Below are 19767 nucleotides of genomic sequence, written 5' to 3' on the forward strand. Positions count from 1 at the left end.
ACAAAGTAATAAATACAAGTTCACACACACACACACACACACACACACACACACACACACACACACACACACACACACACACACACAAATGTTGTAATAAATAATCAAAATTTGTGTCAGATATAAACATGCACCTTTATGAACTATCCAATCCATTCTCTAAAGCATGACCTCTGTGAGCTGAGGTCACACTATCAGTGCTGGATGTCAGCGATTGGTTCTTACCAGACAGCCAATCAGAGCAAGACATTATGGTGCAGAATTCCAAACTCTAAATCTGATTGGCTGATCCAGCAGCAGCACCTCCAGGAGATGTGGTGTTGATCCAGGGTTCTGTGCCATTAGAGGACAGACGGCACACATCCTGACCCTCCCTGAGAGAGAGAGAGAGAGAGAGAGAGGGGTTACCTGTCAAATGTCAGAGTGAATCATGTGAACGGCTCAGAGCAGCTGACTATTATCAGACAGAAATGATAATGCATGTGTAGGCCGTAGAAATGAAGATGCTTGAGAGAAATGCAATTTCATGTTTAATCAAAGATACATTTACATCCACTGCAAATGTTTATTCTGTTAGCTTTTATCCAAAATGAGGAAAGCAAAGAATTTATCACAAAACAAAAGTGTGTTATTTTAGTATTATTCACTCAAAAAAACCCTTTTTTTTTTAATTTATGCAATTTAATTAATAGTAAAATTGCATAAAATTGAATTGAATAATCCTTACATATTTTAATTGAATAACTGAATTCTTAATCAATTATTCAATAAATATAGTAAGGATTATTCAATTCAATTTTATGCAATTTTACTATTAATTGCATAAATCTTAAAAAAAATATTATTTTTATAATAATAGAGTGAAAAATAGAGATAATTAGTTTTTAGTTTTTATTTTAATTTTAGTAATTTTGTTGTGTGTTTTTGTCATTTTTATTAGGTTTTGTTATTTTTTTTATGTCTATATAGTTTTTATTATTTTTATTTCAGTTTTAGTTACAGTACATTATTACAAAGTTAATGTTTATTTTAATAGTTTTATTGAACTATAATAACACAGAACACTTTAAACATACAATAACAATATGCATAATGTAGGAGATCATTTATTTTTAATGGATGTATAAGTTGTAATCAGAAGCCCTCCTCAGCTGATATCAAATATTCATTGCACATTTAGAAATGATTCATTATTTAACAAAAGCTCATAGTCATAACATTTCTATATGACAGTAATGATGTGGATGAATATGATATCATGAATATTATAACATTTTCTTATTTGTATTATTGCATCATATGCTTAACAGATCATTAATTAATGTACATTCAAATAGAAATATCATTAATGCTACTTTGATGACTTTGATACAGGATGTTTTTGTTTTGTCCAAAGTGAGAATATTTCATATATCAATATTAAATATAGATCTAATACATACTGTGTTCTAATTCATATAATATAAAAAAAAAAAACATATATCCTCTAATTATTTAGCAGATGCTTTTAATACTACTACTAATAATATATTCTGTTTTATAATACAAAAATCTTTAATTTAATATATATATATATATATATATATATACACACACACACACACACACACACACACACATACACATACATATATATTCAAATTAGAACAATAAATGTAATATATAAACTGTAAAATCTAGTTCTAATTTTTATATGAAAAATATTACATCTTTATGTAATTTATTTATGACTATATTTATGACTGTAATTTACATTAATGCATTAATATATTTATGATACATTAATGCATAATGGTTGATACAGTTAAAATATAATATATTATTTTTGATACAATATTTTTATAATATAATATTGTCTAATATATAGGGCTGTTCAACGATAATCGCAATTATCGTGTACAAAATAAGAGTCTGTGTTTACGTAATATATGTGTGTTTGTTTTGTGTATAATTATTATGTATATATAAATAAACATACATTCATGTATAGATTTAAGAAAAATATCTTATATTTCTATAAAAATATTTACATTTATATATTATATAAATATATACAAATATAAATATATGCATATATTTATACATACATGCATATTTTTCTTAAATATATACATGTATGTGTGTGTCTTTTTATATACATAATAATTATACACAAAACAAACACACATATATTACATAAACACAGACTCTTATTTTGTACACAATAATCGCGATTATCGTTGAACAGCCCTAATATATATATATATATATATATATACACTAGTGTGTGTGTGTGTGTGTATGAGAGGCTGTGCTTGTGAATAAGTCGCGGCTGAAGTGTGTTGTTAGGCACGACGTGAAATGGAGTAACTCCTTCAGCCGTGATTTATTCACGATACAGCACTAGCCTCAAGTACCTTATTGCTTTTATACAACAGTTACCACAAAATACAAATATTAAAGCCAAAAATATGTATCAACACAACTTTCATAAAGTAAAATCACTAAAAGCCTTCCTTCCGCCAGAAAAAAATAATCCCTGACCGTGAACAGCAACAGAAGTTACAATATTACGCCATTAGATGGCGGCAAAGACTGTGTTTATGAGTGTGTCAATCAGTAGAGAAGACTTTTACATTGAAAAGACTGAAATGTTGTGAACACGGAACAAGACGCAACTGACAAATGCTTTGATTAGCGCTGTCAGTCACGGAAAACCCCTTAAATGTTAAAAGGACAAGATATCGCAGCGACATTTAAACAGATTTTTTATTATGAACATAGCACTGACCTGAAGGAAAATGCTAAATCTGAATGCAGGTAATAAACTCACTCACTCGACATAATTAAGATTAATTTTTTTTCTGACACAGTTTAACTCTGAGATCTTGTCATATTTTATTACCATTTTTTAGTGAATAAACTGTATTAATGAATGAAATGTTCAAGGTGTCAGAATAAATTTTGGTTTGACTGTATATATATATATATATATATATATATATATATATATATATATATATATATATATATATATATATATATACAGACAAGCATTAGATTTAATGCATTTTGATGAAAGTTATTATAGTGTTACCAGATGTTGAATGAACTGATGATCATCATGTGTTTTCTCTCTTCACTCTCTGCTGCTCCTTTAAGAGTCTCCTCCTCCTCCTCCTCTCCTGTATTTTTAGCTGATGAAGCCTCTTCTTCAGTTGAATAACACACACACACATACACACACACACTCACACACACACACATACAGTATGATCCGTCTCATCATTTTCAAGCCTCTCTAATCCATCCCATGATATTTGGATCAGAAACATCTCTGCCTTTGGGAAAAAAGCTGCAGTGGATGCTGGAAAACACCAGAAGCATCAGCATCATCATCATCATCAACAACATCATCCACATCGAGGTGCAACATGATCCTGATGGATTTTTGAGACATTTCACGCGCCATGGACGAAAGTGAATCGATTTAACCGCAATCCAAGGGTTTTAAAGGGTCTGGTCACCAACATCATTCAAGACGGACGGGGTCGTGGAGCATCGAGGAAAAAACCGAGTCAATCGGGACAGAGACTACATGCCCAACATGGAGAGGGGCAAACCGGCCACCTACACCGGCGACAAGAAGGCAAAGATGGCTGCAAAGACCAATAAGAAGTGGGTAAGACTGGCCACCGTGTTCGCCTATGTTTTGTCCGTGTCTCTGGCTGCGATCATCCTGGCCATCTACTACAGCCTCATATGGAAACCGGCCGGTGCTCCCAGTACCAACAGTACAAAACCCGACCCCACGTCGGGCAAAATCCCCGCGCACAGCAACGGGACGCAAAGCAACAGCACGCTGGTGGATCTGATCCATTTAAACGCCACCGGCTCCAACCGGACGGCAAGGTCGCTCTCCAAAAGTGCGCAGTCCCAGTCCGGGGATTTCTACACATATACTATGCCTACAGAGAGCTCAGACAGTCAGACAGAGTCTTCGCGAAGAGATCACCAGACCCTCGCCGCCGGAGACGCGCAGCCGGAGACGCGCTGGGAGCGCGCGGCGCCGGTCGAGGACGATTCTAGACGGCGAAAACAAACTCAGCTAGTGTCTGATACGAATAACCAGCACAGAAAGAACTAAACGAGACCTTGAGACTCGCAGATGTTGGACAGGTGTCCGCCTGAGAGGACGCGAGACGAGGCCGCAGCTGGTGCGCGGACTCTCGGACAGCAACGCATATAGCAGAAACCTATACGTTCACATATAATCTGTCCTTTTCGTTCCGCCTTAATACTCGGCATCTCCTTGGTGGACGTTTGCAGTTTAATGGGCTTATATTTTCGGAGCGTATAGTCCAAAATCACCGGCTGGCCTGTCATTCAGTTGTATAGGAAACATTCATCCGAACCGGAGACTGTCCATTGCGCTCAATGCCTTGATTTTGAACAGCCATTTTTGGGGAGGGGGGGGGGGGCAAGCTTTTAAAATAACACCACTTAAAAGCTTGCATGAATTTAAACCTGTTAACCAGTTAATCAGGATTCTTATGTTAGAGGAACCTGCTCAGGTATGTGCAAATATCCATGTAAATGTACTGTTTAGTAATGTACATACATGCTCTGGAAACTTTTAGCATCACTAGATCATTTTTACAGCAAATAATGTACCATAGGTGTAGAATAACATCACCCTAATGGTAAATAAACTCCCTTGTACAAGTACAAACGCTCATTTCATTCGTGGATAATGGGTTAAAAAGCATGCACTTGTGTTATATAAGCAAAACCGGGCAGCACTTTGACTAGATTAAAACACCCATAATGAAATTACAGTTTAGTCCAGGTGAGCGCACCGTTTAATCCTGGATTAACCTATAAGCAGATATTAAAATCAATGTGTTTTGTTGACCTTTGAGCAAATAAGACGCTGATTCATATTCATAAGAGTCTGCCTTATAAATGAATTGGTTTTATTCAGGTCAAAAACAGGGTCATGGTCAGAGATGTTTAAGGTTGACAACAACACACTTTCAGTCTCTAGAGCTATGCATGATGTTTAGTATCTCTACAGTGAGTGATGAAGGTTTATTGATTGACTTAAAGCAGGCATTACACAATCCTGCTCTATTTTCAGCGGTGGCTCATTGACCTGTTACAGCACATATCTGAGAGAAATCTGTGCAACTGGAACACCACACCACATTTATACTGCACATCTTCATCTTCAGAGCTAGTATGCATGAGATGCTGCTAAGATGGTCTGAACGGTTTTTAGTGTGCTGATAGCGGTTCACTTGTGAAAAAGCATCACTTTACTTTAGCATACTTTTAATAATCATATTAAGGAAATAATGCACTTTTAACTAGGGATGCACGATATATCGCCCACCATATCGGTATCGGACGATATATCATAAGAAAATTTGGCCGATATATCAAAGCACCAGATTTGTTTTAAATTGCTTGAAATATGATTGAAATCACTTCAAAAAGGAAAATATAGGCTGTGTAATATTATAATGAGAACATTATAATTGAGTGTTTGGGACATTGCTTTTAATGGTGAGAATTTTGTTTTTATAACCAGGCTCTTAAAAATTGTATAAAAATTTGGATTTAGATTTATCGGTCAATATATCGGTTATCGGTTTTCAAATACAAAGAATTATCGGTTATCGGCCAAAATTTTCATATCGGTGCATCCCTACTTTATCTGAATATACTTAAGTGCGAACTGCATTAATTGCACATTATTTGCAATTAAATCAAAATGTATTATAGTTTACATTTATATTAAATGCAGTTATTTGAATTTAAGAGTGCTTTTTGACATACTTAAGTACATCTTTATATGCAATTTCAGAAATACTTCTATATTATCTTAGTTTACTGCTGAATGTACTGACAAGCATTTATGATTAACTAAAATACACTTTAACAATTTCTATTGAAACTTGTGTCATGTATTTAAATATATTTACAATTACTGTACATGTTGGTAATGAAGTTGCAATTTTAAAACCTTTAAATGTAATACTGAAAAACACTACAATCAAGTACTTTACATGTGCTTTAGTATTAAAGAAAGCACATCAAAATAAGCATACTTCTTTAAAGATGACAAAAAAAGTATAAAACTTTTAAAAGTGGACTAAGAAACATGTGAAAGAGAACTTTTATTTCATAATATTATATCTGCAAGTTTGGTTTTTGGTAACACTTTATTTTAAGGTGACGTTTTACGTTACTACATGTACTTACTGTAGTAATAACAGTAAATTATGCATAATTACAAGTAACTATAACCCTAAACCAAGTTGTTAATATTACTCAGTACTTATTTAAGTACAATACAACTATGTCACCTTAAAATAAAGTGTATCCCAGTTTATTATATATATATACACAATGTAAAAAAATTATTTTCATGATTTATCACAAAAAAAAATATTTTGTCAAATCAACTTAATGTGGTTGAGATAACATAATATTTTGAGTTTCTGTTGATTAAACCAATTGCCTTTATTGTATTAACTTAAAGCACTCAAAATTAAGGCAACCAGGTAACTTACTTTAAGTTAAACACTTATTTTTACAGTGTACTTTAATATCTGTACACTACATGTGCACATGCAATACAGTTAAGTGCACTTGTTTTTCACAAGATTTGCTTATTCTCCTAACTGTAAAATGTCTAAGATATTCTTTGTTCAAATCTCTAACCCCATGATAGTAATCGTAATAGCGGCGTTTGATTTAAAAACCTCCCGATCTGTTGATTCAGTGGTGTAACTCAATCTGCTTGTACTATTAAGCAGCAGCTTCCTGTAAACAAGATGTTTTGGACGCTTTCTTTGATTCGTCCTGTGACTGAAGACAATTGATTCAGCGGCTGTGGTACAAATCAATGTTGACTTGAATAGTTAAAAAGTCAGTTTTTAGATCTTTCATGGCGTTCAAGTGTGCAAAACCCCCTTGAGATTCAATTATTAGATGTGTTTACCAAGTCAGTCCTCGCTAGTACTAGTGCTGATAGTCATGTGATGAAACCTCCAGCACGAAGCGTTGAAGTTAGTGTGTGCGTCGTCCCACTGGACCATAAAACAGGTGGAAAAAATCCCTCAGATGCACAATGAGCCACATCTAGAGACCAGATGATCACAAAACATGTCATTTTTACTTGAGAAGTCAAGTCAAGTCAAGTCAAATTTATTTATATAGCGCTTTTACAATTGGTAATTGTTTCAAAGCAGCTTTACATATTAGAAGCACAGAAAAAAGGGAAGTGGTTAAAAATAAGCTGTACAAACAAGCGTGGTAATATGTAACATATACAAGATGGTGCTACATTAAGCCAATGTCGGCTGACTCCCAGGGGTGGAAAAAACCCCCTAGGAGAAAAACCCAGCGTGCTAACACTGGGAAAAAAGTCCTAGGAGGGAAAAAAACCCTTGGAAGATATATATAATATATGTAAATGGATATGGAGATCAAAATCTGAATTATACATTTTTATTATAGAGATTAAAAATAGATTATATATAAATATATGTAAGCGGATACGGGGATTAAAAATCTGAATTATAGATGCAGCCAGAACTGGATCTGTAGGCCCATTGTCTCCTGGGCTACGTTGTAGTCAGGTCCAGACACAGGTTCTCCATCTGATCTGGATACGGCCTGGATCCAGCACCCGGAAAACCTCAGGATAAGCAGAGAGACAGATATTAGCGTAGATGCCATTCTTATTCTGATGTACAGGTATATCTAGTGTTATAGGAAATGTTCTCGCCTAGCAAGCATATAGCATCATTGACAGTGTGTTTTGCATGGATAATCACCATGCACAGTTTCTTCAAAAACGTAAACTTTTATATAAGTTGTCTTAATCAAGTCTAAAAAGTCTTTTATTAGATTTCAAATGTGCATGTTACTCAAAAAGAATCACATATGCATATTATCAATTGAAATGTTTCATACATAAGTACGAATAGAAACCAAAGATGGTATTTAACGGCATGCACACAAGTTAAATCAGTGGTTCTCAAAAGGTTGTGATCAATGTTCAATGCAAATAATAAAACACAACTAACCTTAGAATTATGTACAGCTGGTTAGCCAAATAAATCAGCTGTTAAAATGATGTTATTGATGCCAAAGTCATGCGTCCAATCAAATGCTATGATATTTCAACCCAGTGTTTGTTCTTTGTGCATTCATAAAATTGTTGTGTTACTACTATTGCATAATATTTGGCTCAAGCAGTTCATGCCACTATTAATAAACCTCCTGTTTGATTTTAAAGAAACTTGTATGAGAAACAATGTTGTGTTTGGTCTGCATCCTGAAGCAAAATCCTTTGAGAACCACTGTAAATACAGTGAAAGCTTGTTTTTGAAAGAAAGTGGAGCATTATGTTATAGGTTCATAATGGGCTTTTCAATTATCATCAGTCAGACCGGACAGAAATGCATTATTAATCAATCTGAGAGACCACTGCTGCCGAAGAGTGCTGTAACCCAACCCATCTATTACCAACCCTCATTTCCCATCAGCGATCGGGACCAGCCTCACGGGCGTCTGAGTTCACAGCTGCAGGTGCGCATGATATAATCAAATATGTGCCGAGAGACCTGGGAGCCATTTTCCACTGCACTGCAGCACAATCACTGCCAGGAGACGAGGAAAGACTCACGGCAGGACGAGGCCAAATCCGCACTTATTTCTGGCACTGAAACTAGAAATGAGGCTTTTTGGCCCATTTCTAGAATAACTGGTGCGATAAGCACCACGGCCTCGTTATAGGGCTGATGTTTGCTTTAAGTCTTGGTTTTACTATAAAAAGAAGGTATAAAGCTCTGCATTTGTCCATAATGTTAAAGAGCTTAAAGGGTTAGTTCACCCAAAAATGAAAATTCTGTCATTAATTACTCACCCTCATATCATTCCATATCCGTAAAGACCTTCGTTCATCTTCAGAACACAAATTAAGATATTTTTGATGAAATCTGAAGGCTCAGTGAGGCCTGCATTGACAGCAAGATAATTAACACTTTCAATGTCCAGAAAGCTACTAAAGACATTAATCTGTTGTTTCGAATCAGTTGTTAGGAGCGTGCATCAAACTGCTAAAGTCACGTGATTTCAGTAAACGAGGCTTTGTTACATCATAAGTGTTTCGAAACATTTAGAAATTTCAATGGTTCACCACTGGGGGGCAATGATGTAACGGAGCCTCGTTTACTGAAATCACGTGACTTTGGCAGTTTGATATGCACTCAGAAACAAAACAAAAGATTCGTAAAGCTTCATGAAGCAGTGTTTTGAAATCGCCCATCACTAGATTGTTGAATAAAGTCGTTATTTTGTTTTTTTTGGAGCACAAAAAGTATTCTTGTTGCTTCATAACAATAAGGTTGAACCACTGTAGTCACATGATCTGTTTTACATACGTCTCTGGTAGCTTTCTGGGCATTGAAAGTGTTAATTATCTTGCTGTCAATGCAGGCCTCACTGAGCCATCGGATTTCATCAAAAATATCTTAATTTGTGTTCTGAAGATGAACGAAGGTCTTACGGAGTGGAACGACATGAGGGTGAGAAATTTCATTTTTGGGTGAACTAACCCTTTAAGATGTGTCTGTGCTGAAACCCTCGAAACAACAATTAGTTTGAATTTAGCAAGAAATCTTACATAACCCAATTTCCAGAAAAGTTTTGTAAAATGCAATAAAATCAAGAATCTGATTTGTTCATTCTCTTGAACCTTTATTAAACCGACAAAATTACCAAGAAAAATTACCAATGTTTTCACTGACCAACTTAATTGTATTTTGTAAATATAAACCAATTTTGATGGCTGCAAACAACCTCCAAAAAGATGGAACATGAGTAGCAAATTACTATTCATCCAATTTTTTCATATCAGCTTTTGTAAGTTTCATTGAGGCGAGAAGAAATATAGAGCATCATCAGCGTAACAGTGAAAACCAGCGCCATGCTTCCTAATGATATCTCCCAACTGGTAGCATGTACAGAATGAAAAGCAACAGTCCTAGTACCGAGCCTTGAGGTACTCCATACTGAACCTGTGATCGGTATGACGTCTCTTCATTTATTACTACAAACTGATAAAAGTATGATTTAAGCCATGCCAAAGCAATTCCACTCATTTTCGAGTCTATTTAAAAGAATGTTGTGGTCGATAGTATCAAATGCAGCTCTAAGACTTTCGTTGTGCAACAGAGATTCAAGTTGCATTTCTTGATGCAGAGACAGTACTTCCCAGCCCATCTGACTATATTTAACAAAGTAGCATGATGGTTTCTCATGCAATGACATCTGAGGGCTCGAAGGTCACGCACATTCAACAGCAGTTTCCTGCCTTGCACTACACAGACTGAGATTTCTCTGGATTCCCTGAATCTTTTCACAATATGGTGAAACACTTAAATTCTTTGCATTGAGAAATGTGATTTTTTTAACTGTTAGACAATTCTCTCATGAAATTTGTGCTGAGCCATGACGCATATTTGCTCGCAAAGACTGAGGTGCTCATTTTATACCCAATCATGATACCCTCACCTTTTACCAATTCACCTGCATATTGAGTTTCAGAACTTGGATATATGTGAAATATGCATTAGTGAGGGTACATGAGAATAACATTTGACCAAACACAAGGAGATTAAGCTACCTTCATCTAGATTCATCATCATCATCATGTGTCATGAGTCATGTGAACGGCCCCGATGAAGGTCCCGGGGGATGATGCCGTCCCCGAGCATGCCTGCTGGAAAAGGGTAATTAAAAGAGTAACAGAAGACAAAGCTGTGTTTGAAGAGAACAGGGAGTGATTTCCAGAGCAACCGGCCGATGGGAGGCTTTTAAAAATAATAAGACACTAATCCCAAAAGATCCTCTATTAAACAGAACACAGAGGTCTGAAGCAGCGCTGCATGTTCAAAACAACACAACATATTGTTTTTAGCATCTGTTGCACAAATATAATTTCTGCAGGAGTTATTTTACTTCTGCTGTACAAACTCTCCACAGCAATGAATGATTTATCACATGCAAATAGATTGACCGAGTAAATCGACTTGCGTCAAATTAATTAGTAAATGTGTGATAAGCTCCGTCCCCTTTAAGGGATCAGGTGAGAGAATCAGGTCAAAACAAAGAAAGGCTGGAAAATAATAATAATAAGTGGATAGCTGGAATCAAGACAGCTTACCTGGATTATCGCTGCAAAAAGCCAGGAATGAATTCACATTAATTCACGCATTTAATGTGTTTCATTGAAAGTAATATATAGTCAGTCAATTTATATCAACTATGCATTCCATTAATTTTGTGAATTGGTAAGTTTCGTCGGTACCATCAGCATAACAGTGAAAACTGGGTAGCATGTACGGGGGGAAAAGTGACGGTCCTAGTACTGAGCCTTGTGGTACTCCATACTGAACTTGTGATCATTATGACATCTCTTTGTTTACTGCTACAAACTGATCAGAAAATTTTGATTTGAACCATGCCAATGCAATTCCACTAATTTTGGAGCCAAAATAATTGTTTTGGTCGATAGTAACAAATGCAGCACTAAGATCTCTGCATAGAACTGACGTATAGCTTTGTCCTTATGTAACAGATTGCATTGCATTGCATTTCTTGATGCAGTACTTAAGAGCCCATGTGACTATATTTAACACAGTAGCATGACGATCTTCAAACATCATTGATGTTCATGGAAGTGAGTAAAAGTTCCATTACATCCTTATATGGTAAAACAGGACACGGACCAAAATAGAGGCTTTATCAACAGGGAATTGAAGAGATTGCAGTGTATTTTAATATTTTTACATGTATATAAACCTTATATCACTTAAAAACTTACATTCTTAAATGTGAAAAACTAATATTGTGAGATTTAATTATAATTAAACTGAATTACCTATAATTTTTTTTTTTTTTTTTTTTCAAATACATGTGACTTTTAAAGGTAGCTTATTGTTGGTGTAAATGCATAAATAAAAAGGTGTGTTTTATGTATAATTTTAGCATAGAAAATAAGAGAGTCATAAGTTATGGTAAAAAGTTTTTTTTAATTTGTTCATGAATCAGTGCAAGCATCACAGCACAGGGCTGGTAAAAGTGTTTTTTAATGCTTATTTCTATTTAACATTCATTTCAAAACCAAATGAACACAAAATACTTAATGAGAGTGTCAGCAAAATATAAAAATCAAATCTTAAGTCACTTAAAACATTAAACCCTTCATGTGTTCTTCAAACCGTAACGGCGTCCAACTCAGAAATACTGAAATGTTGAGAAGATGAACACCAGTACGATGATAATTCATTGCCACATACATTTAAACGTGCTAAACTAGCAGTACCTGCTTCAAACTGACCCACCTGTAACCAAAACAAATGTCAATGTTCAGCTAGAAAACATTCTTGCAGTCTTTAGTTAAACAAAATAATTCAATCTGAAAGAACTGTAAACACCCTTCATTTTAATTAGATAATAAAACCAAACAACTTCTGGTAACTTTTCAGATAATTCATACAAAATAAAGTGCTAATAAACATACTTGAACGATCCTTGTGAACTATCCACACAAAATCCCATGACACGTGATTGTAAAGTAGATCAGCATCGGTCAGGTTTGATTTCATTGACATATATGAGTTCTGATGAAGAATACTACTAGGTTAGTCAGTTAGTGTGCTGTGTAAATCTCTAAAGTTCCTGCTCTAAATGCACACGGTGTCTATGGGTTTGTTCCACTAAAGTTACACATTCAAGTTGTTTGTAGTGCTTTCAGACTAAAGTCCCACCAAACCACCAAAGATCCCACAAAAATAACATCGGACCTTTGGGTGTGGTGGCTCAGATAAAGGTTAACTGTGCGTTGAAGCATTAACAATCTTTAGCCTACGAGAAGATAAACTACTCAGAACAATCACGACGTCACTGCCAACCAGTGTTTTCAATGTTCAGCATCCAAAAAATGACACAAAAATACTCCAAACACAGAAGGTTCAAGAGTCACGTGAGTCAGTCACATAAAAAAGGCAAATTATATTTTCGTTCTTCTGTGTTTTGGTTTTAGTGCATGAAGTTTCGCTCCAGATGTGAGTGACATCTTTTCCATCTAAACAACTTTCCCATTCTCTCTTGCCTGGAAAAAAAGAGAAATTTTAAAATGAATGTACAGTAAATATTCTAAAGAGCTGCATGCCAATAATTCTACTGGGAATTCAATGTAAAAAGGCCAGACCTGGAGTGCAAAGTGTTGCATTTAAACACTTTAAAACTGATGCAACCATGCTCTTTACTTCGAAGGTTGAATATGTGGCCTGGTTACATATATAGTGCTGCTTTCTAGGGTATTTCTGAAGCACTTCAGCTCGATAATGGAGTTTCAGTGGGCCGCTAAATCCTGTGAGGTGGGACACTTCAAATCTGCAAGTCAAATGAGAAAGTGCAGCCGCAGATTGATGTTTTAATGCGGCACACTCACCATATCAGCGCTGGTGCTGTGGTCGGGAAGAGCGTCGCCCGGCTCCAGATTCAGGACAGACAGATTCGAGTCCATTTCTTCTGCGAGAGAGAGAGAGAAAACACACACATGATCTCAGTGAAAGCACAAGTTTGCACAAACCCCAATATATATATATATATATATATATATATATAATATATATTTATTTTTATATATATATATATATATATATATATATATATATATATATATATATATATAAATATATATTTATATATATATATATATATAAATATATATTTATTTTATATATATATATATATATATATATATATATATGTATTTTTTTTTTTTTTTTTCAGTCAGATGACGAATACAGTCAGTCGCAGGTGATCCTAACTCCAATCCAGAAGGGGGCGCACGTGGTAATGCAACACTGTTTGCTAACCGCCACAACAGGAAAGAGCGCAGAAGAACAACAGACAATCTATGCAGAGATATAATTGCATGCAAAATATAAAAATCAAATCTTAAGTCACTTTAAACATTAAACCCTTCATGTGTTCTTCAAACCGTAACGGCGTCCAACTCAGAAATACTGAAATGTTGAGAAGATGAACACCAGTACGATGATAATTCATTGCCACATACAATTAAACGTGCTAAACTAGCAGTACCTGCTTCAAACTGACCCACCTGTAACCAAAACAAATGTCAATGTTGAATACAGTCAGTCGCAGGTGATCCTAACTCCAATCCAGAAGGGGCGCACGTGGTAATGCAACACTGTTTGCTAACCGCCACAACAGGAAAGAGCGCAGAAGAACAACAGACAATCTATGCAGAGACATAATTGCGTGCAATCTCTCAACCAGTGTTTCAATCACGGAAAAACATCAATAAAACAGCTTGAGAATAATATCTCATGTAGCATTACATCTACCCCATGCAAGTCATTTAGTGTCCACAGCATTTTAGTTCACTAGAGAAATGAACTCTAGAGGGAGCATTTCACTAAATATATGCAGTATATTAGCTTATATATTTTAATACATTTACTTTACCTGTTAGTAATGTCTCAATTATTTAATATATGTTTAAATAAATTTGTCATGAAACAAGTTATGACAGTAACTGTGTAATTTTGAGCACAAAGAACGTCAAGTTCCTCTAAAAAAAAAAAAAACCCTGCAGACTGCTGTCTGGATAAACCTAGTAGAAATCAATAGTATATGTATTAAAAAAACTATAACCTCAAAATTGAGTGAATTTCAAGAAAACGAAGAGACCGATAATTAGTTATACCGATATTTTCCCGATATTTAAGCATTTTTTCATAAATGGATATCAGTTTTGTAATATGGGATCCACCGATAAATTCACACACACACATATATGCGCATATTTTGTAACAAACTTAAGATATATAGTTTTTGGATACAGGCAGTGGGTGGAGCTAAAGAGCACTTATGCCACAATTTGCTTGCTGCGTTGGTTGCTAATTGGTGGAATTTTCGGTACAGTATCATCGGTATTGTAGTTTTTCCACCAGGAATTCTGTTGTTAAACATGATTATTTTAAAAATAAGTTGAAATAATGTGAACAGATGGCTTCAACAAAAGCAAATGTATTTTATTGCAACACTGGTGAGATAGACATGTTTTGATATCCTCTGACAGGATGGAATCATAGTTTGAATCTAAAAATTCGGAGTCGGTGCCCATCATACACTATGCAATTTTGCAACTCTGACTGCCAAAAACCTGAAAACTGGTGCAGACTTTTAGCAACTATTATCGACTCATCTAGACTGCAAATCGGGGCTAAAAATCATGCAGTGTATTCCAGTGATGGAGCTAGTTTCACGCAGCCAATGTTCTCGTACCATTTCCTCTAGAAGAGCAGCTCTTGCTGTGTTCAACAGGTTGGTTCTCGCCTGGTTCTGCTGATATAGAAACATCTGCGGATTCAGGACACGATGGTTCAGTTGCACTTCCTTCAGTGACTGGATTCAGTTCTGCGAGGCGGTTTTCCTGCTCTGGAGATAGAGCTTTTATCTCTTTCTGGATACATTCGCCGTCGTCTTGCTCCAGTGTTTGTCTGTTTTCTTCTACAGGGCCGTTTGTGCTCAGTGAGGCCACTTGCAGTGCACTGGTCTCGGTTTCTGACTTGATCTTGTCATGGTTCTCAGAAAAGCGGACCTTTTTCTCGGTAACCTTCAGAGAATGTGGCTCCGAATGAGCAATTTCTGTGGAAACGCGTCCATTCTGATCCGCCGTCCCATTGGAGGTCACGGCACCGACTGTTTTGAATGACTCTTCAGATGGCTTTGTGTTTTCAATGTCAGTCTCTGGATTGACGCTCTCAGGAGCACAAAGAGAATCAAGTTCCTCTAAAAACTCCTGCAGACTGCTGTCTGGATAAACCTAGAAGAAATCAATAAACAAGTACATGTAGTAAAAAAAATATAAAATACTAAGAACTGTTTAACTTCAAAATTGAATGAATTTCAAGAAAACGAAGAGACCGATAATCGGTTTTACCGATATTTAACCCGATATTTAAGCATTTATCCATAATTGGATATCGGTTTTGTAATATGGGGTCCACCGATAAATGGCGTCATCTTGTGGGAGTTTTGAGAATTGCACGCAAAACCGTCAATAAAGTTATCACAAATATCGGTTCTGCATATCGGTTAAAAATAATGTCCAGAAGTTACCCCAAAAATCAAAATAAACAATTATAAATAAAAAGATTTGAAACATATTTAGGACTATTGATATATATTTTATTGTGAATTTATTTTCATAAAAATTAAGCAAATTTTCAGCCCATTATACTCATTACTGTGGCATTAATAATACTAATAAAAATAAATCACCTGCAAATGCTCCTCCTGCTCTTTAGCGTCCCACCTGAGGGCAAAATGAAGAAATGTTTTACACTCTTAATTGTTCAAAGTTCAAAGCAACTCCTTGTTATAGCAAATTATTTTTATTTAATATTTAGTCATATAGTAAAAGGACATTCATTTACTCATTAAACACCGTAACTGTTAAAAAAAGTAATGTTTTGGAATTAAATATATTGTGATATTATTATTATTATTATATGTCGTTCATTAATGTATTTTTATTAAAGATGTTTTAAAATTAACTAAAAGTACCATGTTGCAATAGTATTCTTTTAAGTCCCATATAAATAATGTTGTACATATATGTATATAACATGAATGATATTAATACATAATGTCAAGTTTTCATGAATATAAGTCAGGTGACATTATATGTACGACAGTATTTGTTGTGTCTGTTAACATTATTGAATGGACCCGAGCTGACATGAACTAACAATGAATAGTTAACAAAGATTAATAAATACCTTAAACATTTTGCTCACTGTTAGTTAATGCATTCTTATTGTAAAGTGTTACAATATATTTATCTTCTTCAACATCATCACAATATCTCTGATTACAAAACATTTGTTTGGGCCTTTTGTTCAATTACTGTTTAATGAGTAAATGAATGTACGTTTACTGTATCATCACAAGGAACTGCTTTGAACTTAATGAGATTTTAAAAGACAAATTATATCATTATAAATCATCCGGTCATGTGATCGGATGAGTTTGTGGTTGAATGTTAATGCTGAGCGGGAGTGGAAATGCTCATAACCATAAATCCCTCTGAAAAGCATTTCCCATCATCCTTTGAGTCTGGGTTAATGGATTTGAGGTGAATTGAGGCAGGATGTTGCTGTAACTGGTTCAGCACATAAACTATTGAGTATGAGGTCAGTTTACCTCCTCGCTCGACCCGTCAGACGGTCTTTACCCTTCGCTTTACTCCCCGTCACTGGGACACTTTTCCCCTTCCTGTCTGATGCTTGGTGTCGACCTAGACAATACAAAACAAATCAATGTAGAAAGTGATGTTGTCAATTTGACTGTCAATTTATGTCCAGTTTATAATCTTAATTCTGGTTAAATCTAATTAAGTTTAAAGTCTTGAACATTATTAATCACACAGTGCCACAACAAATAATGGAGGTAATTTAATAGATTTTTATAATATTTTTCCAGTGAAAATTGAACTTTAATTTTATTGCAGTGTTAAACTGTCTATTAAAGAGAATTACAGGTGCTGGTCATATAATTAGAATATCGTGAAAAAGTTCATTTTTTTATTGTAAATTATTTTTAAAAATGAAACTTTCATATATTCTAGATTCCCTACATGTAAAGTAAAACATTTCAAAAGTTGTGTTTTTAAATTTTGATGATTAGAGCGTACAGCTCATGAAAGTCCAAAATCCAGTATCTAAAATTATTAGAATATTTCCTAAGATCAATCAAAAAATGGATTTGCAAAACAGAAAAGTTCAAGTTCTTTAAAGCATGTTCATTTGTACACTCAATACTTGGTCGGCAGCACATATTACAGCAAATGACTTGCTCCTAGCACAAATTACAGCATCAGTGAAGTGTGGCATGGAAGTGATCAGCCTGTGGCACTGCTGAGGCACTATTGAGCCTTCAGATCATCTGTATATTGTTGGATCGACTGTTTCTCATCTTTCTCTTGAAAATATCCCATAGATTCAGGGGTCAGGCATGTTGGCTGGCCAATAAAACACAGTAATATCATGGTCAGCAAACCACTTGGAAGTGGTTTTTGCACTGTGGGCAGGTGCTAAAGTCCTGCTGGAAAAGGAAATCAGCATCTCCATAAAGCTTGCCAGCAGATGGAAGCATAAAGTGCTCCAAAATCTCCTGGAAGATGGCTGCATTGACTTTGCACTTGATAAAACACAATGGACCAACACCAGCAGATTTCACGGCCCCCCAAATCATTACTGACTTCAGAAACTTCCCACTAGACTTCAAGCAGCTTGGATTCTGTGCCTCTCCAGTCTTCCTTCAGACTCTGGGACCATGATTTCAACATGAAATGCAAAATGTACTTTTATCTGAAAAGAGGACTTTCGACCACTGTTCACTGTCCAGTTCTTTTTCTCCTTAGCCCAGGTAAGATGCTTCTGATGTTGTTTCTGTTTCAGAAGTGGCTTGGTAGTCCTTTTCCTGAAGATGTCTGAGTGTGGTGACTCTTGATGCGCTGACTCCGGCTTCATTTGACTCATTGTGAAGCTCTCCCAAGTGTTTGAATCGGCTTTACTTGACAGTATTCTCAAGCTTGTGGTCATCCCTGTTGCTTGTGCACCTTTGCCTACCCAATTTCTTTCTTCTAGTCAACTTTGCATTTAATATGCTTTGATACATCACTCTGTAAACAGCCACCACATTCAGTAATGAATAATTAGCAATAAAAAATGAACTTTTTCACGATATTCTAATTATATGACCAGCACCTGTATAAAAATCATTGGTATATTTTACACAACGCATGCTAGAAAATTGTAGTAATTAAACATGGAATGGAAAAACATGATGAATTATATTAATGATTATATTTGCAATGGCACTTATAGGCACCTGGTTGGTATATTTTGGTCAGATGTGTTCAACTCTGCTCAGAGTACATCTGACCCCTCTCTAAATAGTGTTAAAATAACACTGAAGCAGAGTTAAAGTTAATGAATTAATTAAGTGATGATTGTACATTAGTGATGAACACCTGCTGTTAACAAGCAGAATCACTGAAGAAAAGAGAAGCACAAGAACTACAACTGACTTCAGTCACAGCCTTATTAATTGCTTAATTATCTCATTAACTTTAACTCTGCTTCAGTGTTACTTTAACACTATTAAGAGAGGGACCATATGTACTCTGAGCAGAGTTGATTTAACTCTGGAGATTTTACTGTGCATCAAAGTATTAGAAAGGTTTGAGAACAACTCATTTATATCATTCAATCAATTTCTAGGTCAAAAGTGTTTTAGGTTTCACGCACCTCTAGATTCTTCCGATCTCAGATTTCCTCTTCTGGTGTTTCGACCTCCTATAATCAAATATAATTAACCCAGAAAATACAGTATTTACACACTACATGCGGTCAGACACAATCTTTAACAGAGAAAATAATAAATATACCATTAGCTCCTTGATTAGTATTTCGATCTCAGCTGTAAATGAGTTTCATCTGAAAATGTCCTCTTGTATTTGCTCACCTCTGTTTGATGTTCCTCCATGTTCCTTTTCAGAGAACCTACAAATAAAACACATTGGGAAAAAAACACACACACGCCAACTGAACATCAACACAAAATAATCACTGACAATCCCAACAATACACCATGTAAATCAAG

The 19767-nt window shown here is 35.2% G+C and overlaps 3 protein-coding genes across 10 annotated transcripts in view; 1 reads left to right on the top strand and 2 right to left on the bottom strand.

Moving 5' to 3' along the window:
• Positions 1–3238, bottom strand: part of plcb2 (phospholipase C, beta 2) — a 40181-nt gene extending 36943 nt beyond the window's left edge. The window contains 2 exon segments of the mRNA XM_048192165.1: positions 226–374; positions 3077–3238. Coding sequence (XP_048048122.1) covers positions 226–250 — 25 coding nt within the window. The 5' untranslated portion in view covers positions 251–374; positions 3077–3238.
• Positions 3239–3249: 11 nt separating this feature from the next.
• Positions 3250–4707, top strand: LOC125269276 (putative transmembrane protein INAFM2). The gene has a single exon (XM_048192166.1). The coding sequence runs from the start codon at positions 3578–3580 to the stop codon at positions 4124–4126; it is 549 nt and encodes a 182-aa protein (XP_048048123.1). The 5' UTR covers positions 3250–3577; the 3' UTR covers positions 4127–4707.
• Positions 4708–12069: 7362 nt separating this feature from the next.
• LOC125269277 (coiled-coil domain-containing protein 9B) overlaps positions 12070–19767 on the bottom strand; it is a 46776-nt gene continuing 39078 nt past the window's right edge. For 5 of the 8 annotated variants that reach the window (XM_048192167.1, XM_048192168.1, XM_048192171.1 and 2 more), the window contains 7 exons: positions 19630–19667; positions 19413–19460; positions 17305–17398; positions 16381–16414; positions 15382–15922; positions 13514–13593; positions 12070–13171 (listed from right to left, as the gene is read on the bottom strand). In XM_048192167.1, coding sequence (XP_048048124.1) covers positions 13145–13171; positions 13514–13593; positions 15382–15922; positions 16381–16414; positions 17305–17398; positions 19413–19460; positions 19630–19667 — 862 coding nt within the window. In that variant the 3' untranslated portion in view covers positions 12070–13144. Of the gene's footprint in view, positions 13172–13270; positions 13594–15381; positions 15923–16380; positions 16415–17304; positions 17399–19412; positions 19461–19629; positions 19668–19767 lie in introns of all 8 variants that reach the window. The other 3 variants (XR_007185066.1, XR_007185065.1, XM_048192170.1) reach the window with 3 other exon arrangements.

The sequence above is a fragment of the Megalobrama amblycephala genome, linkage group LG5, assembly GCF_018812025.1.
Source record: "Megalobrama amblycephala isolate DHTTF-2021 linkage group LG5, ASM1881202v1, whole genome shotgun sequence".
NCBI classification, from domain to species: domain Eukaryota; kingdom Metazoa; phylum Chordata; class Actinopteri; order Cypriniformes; family Xenocyprididae; genus Megalobrama; species Megalobrama amblycephala.

Excerpts from the sequence above, each read along its gene's own strand:
- LOC125269276 (XM_048192166.1), top strand. The coding sequence starts at position 3,578 with ATGCCCAACATGGAGAGGGGCAAACCGGCCACCTACACCGGCGACAAG.